Source organism: Solanum tuberosum, unplaced genomic scaffold, assembly GCF_000226075.1.
Source record: "Solanum tuberosum cultivar DM 1-3 516 R44 unplaced genomic scaffold, SolTub_3.0 scf00446, whole genome shotgun sequence".
Taxonomy (NCBI): domain Eukaryota; kingdom Viridiplantae; phylum Streptophyta; class Magnoliopsida; order Solanales; family Solanaceae; genus Solanum; species Solanum tuberosum.
Window position 1 is genome coordinate 341,506 of NW_006239368.1, and position 6,644 is coordinate 348,149.

General features: G+C 38.2%; 1 protein-coding gene across 1 annotated transcript; it reads right to left on the reverse strand.

The window, feature by feature from the left end:
* Positions 1 to 994: 994 nt before the first annotated feature.
* LOC102592538 (ethylene-overproduction protein 1-like) lies at positions 995 to 5,641 on the reverse strand. Its single transcript, XM_006363557.2, has 4 exons — positions 3,499 to 5,641; positions 2,806 to 3,097; positions 2,415 to 2,724; positions 995 to 1,669 (listed from the first exon to the last, which is right to left on the reverse strand). The coding sequence occupies exons 1-4, from the start codon at positions 5,538 to 5,540 to the stop codon at positions 1,446 to 1,448; spliced, it is 2,868 nt and encodes a 955-aa protein (XP_006363619.1). The 5' UTR covers positions 5,541 to 5,641; the 3' UTR covers positions 995 to 1,445.
* Between the last annotated feature and the right edge of the window lie 1,003 nt (positions 5,642 to 6,644).

Below are 6,644 nucleotides of genomic sequence, written 5' to 3' on the forward strand. Positions count from 1 at the left end.
AAAGATGCAGAGCTCCATTCGATCTGTTGCAGAGAACCTTTTCCCATCTCCGGTGCCTTGAAGTTTCATTCAGTGATAAAATGAAGAAGTTAATCCCTAAGTGGCTGTTGCAATGCGAAATTACTGTAAGGATCTGCAAGAGACGAGCTCTACCTCATCATCACCTATTATTGTTCTACCAAAGTTGCAGATGCTTTTTATTTACCCAGAACTAAAGGGAAGAATGACTTGTGGTTCTATTCAACGTGTAACAGTTTCGTTATGTGGGAAGCTGAACAGACTTCCATTTACTCTTCCTCTTCGAAATGGGCTCCTCCAAATCTTGAATTTATCAGAATGAGTGAAAAATCATGGAAAACTTTGGATTGGGACCATCCTCATTACAAGAATATCCTCCATCCTTCTGTGAAAAAAACATAGATACATACAAACCTCAGGTACATATTTCTACTCATATTGTGTAGAATGGCTTCATGTATATGGATTATCTCAAGCTAGTTCATTTTAATAATCATCAATCTTGAACATAATTTTTACTTGTATCTGAAGTATTGTTGAGATTATATGAATGATTGTGAAAAGAGAAATCGATTTGAAATGGTTTAATAGGGGAGAAATATGTTGCAAAATATTTGGTGTAATCTAGCTTTTTTGGTTAGTACTGCAATAAGGATGAACACACTATATCGAGTGGTAAGGTTTAATTTGTGTATATCCTACCCTCTCCAAACTCCACTTGTGGGACTACATTAGGTATGTTGTTGTTGAGACCACCAAAGGATGTCATGCAATGGATGAGGCTGCTCCCCCCTTAACCAAAGGTCTCGGCTTCGAGCCCTGGGTGTGGAAAAATCACTACCCGGCACGAATTTGGATTAGTCGGATGAGAAACAAAAAAAATAAAATTAAGTGCATCCTCTTTTGGAGACATACTCTGGCTATGTGTCTATTCAGAACATAAAGAGACTGAAAAAAATTTAACAAGAGAGTATCATCACATTGGAAAAACTCTGACTGAGCAGAGTACCAGACATTCATAGGATGCTGCAGTTCAATGTACATACAGAAGGAACCCTATCTTTGCAGTGTTACAAACAGAATCAGCAGCATTCTGCACTATGAAGTTCAAAAATATTTCGAGTTAGAATGCATTTGTATTTACAACTTCCCTCACTTTTTTATCTTTTCAGTATTTTCCTCCCATCACGATTTTGATTTCTAACTCTTCTTTTCTTTTAAGATTTTTGTCGCTGCCATGTGTAGCGGTCATTGGAAGTCTCATATGAATTCCTTGAAGTGTAAACGAAGTGGATCATCACATGAATTAGTATTGGCCCTGTCTGCACCTTAAAAGAATTTAGGCAGAAGTGAGTCAGTGACTGACTGTCCAAAAAGTAACAATCCTGAAGAAGCCAATGATTTTATCTGCTCTTTCACATTGATCGTTATTCATTAGATCGTTGTCGTGCTTTTGAATAAAGCTCAAGTGTATCTGCATGGCTAGAGTCAAGACACAGTGCTGCAGCGCAATCTCGAATGGTAGATGTAGGCTCATTCATCGAGTCATGAAAAGCTGCTCGAAGATGGAGCAGGTGTAAGTCGGGCTTGAAAGCTATGACTTTTGTTAGCTCTGAAATGGCCTCAGATTCCTTATGGTCATCCATTAGAACTGAAAATACAAATACAGGATATTACTTCTCTAGCCAATCAATCAACTAAGAGATATAAAGATTTCAAATAGCAGAAATGATCTCTTGAATGATCTAACTTCTCAGATTCTGATGCAAAAATATTTATTTATGTTTGGCAACCAAGTAAAAGTGACCATATTTTAAGACATAGATGTCAGGAGGGAGCAAGGCATGATTGCTCTGTCATCCTCTGGCCGTCCAGACCCCCGCACGTCAGAAGGGTGGACTGACCGCACTGATTGGATTGTTTTCCTCATTAGTCCGATTTTCAAGTAAAACAGCCAAAAGACTTAAGTCGCTTCTCCCATCAGCCAAGTGAAGTTCCCTCAATAAGAACATTTCTTCTCTGCTACCAAATATGTCCACTTTGTAGCACGGAGACTAGGTTGTACAAGACGGATTCTTTTTAAATCAAACAACAATGACGGTGCGCCCAAAGCAATCATAAGAATACATGGAATTGAAGAAAGATTTGGTTGACCAAGTAGTTAACTTTTTGTCATTACACATGTTAAGGGACAGAATTCAAGTGGATTTCACTAATATCTTTCTCTTTTTTTAATATGCATACCAACCTATAGCCCACACAAGAAAACTCATATATAAGCATGCACAAGAAGTTATACATCATTACATAGGACAAAAGCAACTAGACGGGCCGTCTAGGACCACAATCAATAAGACTCCACCTCACTACATATGGCATGAAAAGATGCAACTTACCAGCTGCTTTGTATCTGTATGGATATGTCCTGAGGGGATCTAACTTTGTTGCCATTGTAAGATCACTTTTTGCCAATTCACGATCACAATATTCAGAACGCTTCTCATAAGCTGATGCATTGTAGCTTGCCTTTTCAATCAACTTTGTCATCTCATCATATGCGGCTTTCCTCTGGTTTTTGAGGTGGTAAACACGTGCCAGGCCCTGATGGGCTCGTGTATGCTTAATAGTCAAGGCATTCACGTAGCAATCAATTGCACTGTCTAGCTTATCAACATCTACATAGATACTTGCCAGATTACTCAGAGCCTGCAGGAGTATATAACTTTTTGAGTGAATATTTGTTCATTAGACGTCATGTATTTGTATATTCCTGAAAGAAGCACTCACCTGGCCTTTCCTAAGACCATCTGAAGGGCATCTAAGAGCTTCCTCAAGCAGTTGTATTACATACAATGATGACTCAGAATCTGAATTTGTTTCTGATAAAACATATGCTTTTAGGAAAAAGGCTTCAAATGATCTCTGGATTGAGATGGACTCTTCAGCTTTAGAAATAGCTTCTTCACGATAACCTGTGTCATATAGTATCCATCCTTCATAGACTAGCCTTTCATGCTCGGAGGTAGCTTGGTTTCGGGCTTCTCTCAGACTACGCATTGCAGCTCTGTGGCTGTTCAACCTGTAAATAAAACTGCAAATCAGTCTTATAGAATTCATGGAGCACAAAAGAACATTACTCTAAACTCCAGCCAGGTATTCAACTTGAGCTACTCATGCATGAGAAGACAACTGCCCGATGCAAAGATGCAAAGTTGTTATAATGAACTGAGAGTTATGATTAAGAAAATTGTTAACATAGAGAATTGAGATCATACTTTAATCGATCATTTAGAGATTGTTCAAATACCAATACAAAAAAATAATTGCACAAATTTTCTGGTTAATCAATTGATGTAAATGTTAAGAGCTTCAAGTTTCTTAAAGTGATTCAATGTAGACAGCCAGCAATGTAACATGCAGCTGATCAGGAATGATTTGCCAATGACAAATAAAAAAGTTAAATATATACTTAAATCATACCGTAAAAGAAGGAGAGATTGCCTGAACAGTAAGAGACTCTTCCCAGGGTCATTGGCCAACATGTGGTGAACAACACCTAAGGAGCCAATATCATCTACAGAGGACCATCTGTCATATAGTTGCATCCAGCAATCAGCCTGATTGCGCTGCTGAACAGTATGACGTAACAGCTCCACCAATTTATCACCTTGCAATTTCCCATGGAACATCACGTACTGGGGATCCAAAGTCAACAGTGCTCTGACATCCCTTAAAGCCCCTTCATAGTCCTCCAGGGCAATTAAGAACCAAGCACGCAGCTCAAGGCAGTCAGGAGAGACCTTGAAACCAATTATTTTGTCGATCTCAGAAATGGCTGCCTCAGTTCTATTCTCCTCAACCATTGACATAGCTCTGAATTTATATGGATAAGAAAGGGTTGGATCCAATTCAGTAGCGGTACTCAAGTCCATCATCTTTTCCTTGCCATGACAATACAGGGATCGCTCCTGATACATCCACCCGGAAGGTGTGCAGTCAGATATGACGGAGTTCATCAACTTATATGCCTTGTACATATGGCCGCGCTTGTACTTGGCTCTGGCAATGCCAGCTAAGGAATAAACATGACCAGCTTCAACAGCTGCCTCAAACCATTTTTGAGCATCTTTATACTCTTTTCTTTCAAGCATCACACAACCTAGCTGGTGGAATGCAAGCTGTTTCTGCCAGCCTATGCTTGAAAATTCTCCCAGTCTTTCCAAGAGCATTACAGTTGTGTTTGATTTCATGTCCTCCTCCATAGCTGTTCGGGTCAGAAAATAATACAGCAAGAATGAAGCATGCCCTGCAGAAGCTAATCTGTCCTTACCCTCTGAACTGCAGAAGAGCCTTGACACGTTGGGGTTGTGCATTGAATTTGGAAGTTCCCTCAATAGCACCTGCAAGCAAGCTGCCACGAGAACATATGCGGTCTCCTCCAGCCCATATTCAATAAGTAACATAGCACTATCCATATCAAAAACCAATGATGCTAAATAAGCATCACAAGCAGACTTCATTTCATTGCAACAGAACTTGTTGGCCAATGATAGGAGCTCTAAGACAGTGTCTGGATCAAAAGACTCCACACTTTTCGTTCTGCTGAACATCTCAGCAGCTTTCATCCCGTTTGCAGAAATTCCATTCTGTGAAAAATTTATCTTCTCCCTTCGAGACTCCATAAAACCATCATACAGCATCACTTCAAATGGCCTCGAAAGTGAAGCCATATTAAATCTCCTACACCTTATCTCTTCTTCCCCCATGCAAAATGACATATCATAATCCTCCTCCTCATAATCATGACTAATTGATGTCGAACATTCCTCATCTCCAATGTAAACTTCAGTATCCTCATCTTGTACAGGTCTCTGGTGACACAAACAAGGATCAGTAGCTAATTCAGGATTATACCCTGACACCAAAGAACTCCTCGGACATTCAATACTTCGCCCACAACAATCCATAGCCGATACACCAATAAGCTCATCCTCTCTTCTATCAAACCTCAACCACGCGGAAAGCACAACCTTAGAATGCACATCAACAGCATGTTCTCTACCCGACTTTAGGCACTTCCTAAATAACTTAGGATCTGATAACCCCTTAAATATTGCACATTGTTCAAGATACATCCCTGATATCTCAAACTTAGAACAACCCTCCATCCTACGATAAACATCAGCTAACGTCTCCACAAAATTAACAGATTTCAGATAAGATTCAATCTGGGGTTCAATAAAATCAGTTTGGGGTAGGCCATAACTAGCTAAAGCTTCAACTAAAACAGCAGATTTCACATTATCTTTGGGTTGCATAGCTTGGTAATTCCTATTAGACTTTGACCTAACAGAACTTACCCTCTCATGAAGATGTTGTAGAAATTTCTCACCAACCCCACCTCCACCACCATAACCATTAGTTGTGGTTTTCCCAGATTGATTAAAAGCATAAATTTGTGTTCCTTTACATCCTTCAATCATATTCAAACTACGCATCGTTGCAAAAATGTTATGTTGCATATTCCCTCAAATTAACAAAACATACAGTTTCAATCAATCAATCACCCAGAAAGAAGAAAAAAAAAATTCAATGGGTAACTCAAAAAAACTAAATTTAGACAAAAAAAAAAAACAAAATTACCCGCAAACACCACTGTTGAAAAAAGGGGGGAAAATGGAGAAAACAATGGTGTTGCAGGTTATTTGGGGCTTTTAACAATTCTGGGTGTTAATTATTATTATTTTTTTCTGACGCCAATTCTTTTACATTTTCTTTTGGGAGAAGAAGAAAAGAAAAGGAAAAAAGGGGACATTGATGGGTTGAGTTTTCTCATAGTTTACGCGAAGAACAAATGTAGATTGATTATGAAGGAAGAATGGTGGCCATTGAAAGTGTAAACCACTCCTTATAGATATACAAATTACACTTACGTGTATACTCTGTTTTCCCAACAGAAATGGAATGGCTGTATGTTCAAATCCGTTAAAGGTGGAGAGCCCATCAAAAAGGAAGAAGAACAATACCATTTTTTCGACCCGAATCCATTGGACTATCCATAATTTTTAGGAAAAAATTGATACCTCCATTAATGGAGTCTCTTACATGCAACTAATTTCATCAAATAGGTACAATTAGGTCTAGTTCAATTCATATTAATTAGCCTATGGGATCACAATTACTCAAAACTATTTAGTAACATATACTCCTAACAACTGACTCTTTCGATCACCACGAGATATTCTAACTCTGGCTCACGCAAAATTGGATAATTGAAGCATGAATAACGCAAGTTGGGATCAAACATTTTGTAAACTTAGGAATAGTATTAACTCTGCATAATTAATCCCTAGATTATTGAGATATGATTTTAAATGAATTTTCTATAAGTATTATTTATGCTACTATTTTTAAAATATTTCAAAAAGATGTTTGTTTCGTACTATTTATTTTAATAACTCTATATATGAAAGAAATATATTGTGAAAATCTCAATAATTATGTATGACCTTCAAATATGAGATACCCTCAAATGTAATTATTTTCCTTGAGTATGTTATATCCACATGCAACCAGTGGCGAATTTATGTGTAAAATTTGGGTCATCCGAATTCGTGGTCCTCCGA

Excerpts from the sequence above, each read along its gene's own strand:
- LOC102592538 (XM_006363557.2), bottom strand. The coding sequence starts at position 5,540 with ATGCAACATAACATTTTTGCAACGATGCGTAGTTTGAATATGATTGAA. Across the intron at positions 3,098-3,498 it reads CAATCTCTCCTTCTTTTACG|GTTGAACAGCCACAGAGCTG; the intron begins GTATGATTTAAG and ends TTTTATTTACAG. Across the intron at positions 1,670-2,414 it reads ATACAGATACAAAGCAGCTG|TTCTAATGGATGACCATAAG; the intron begins GTAAGTTGCATC and ends TTGTATTTTCAG.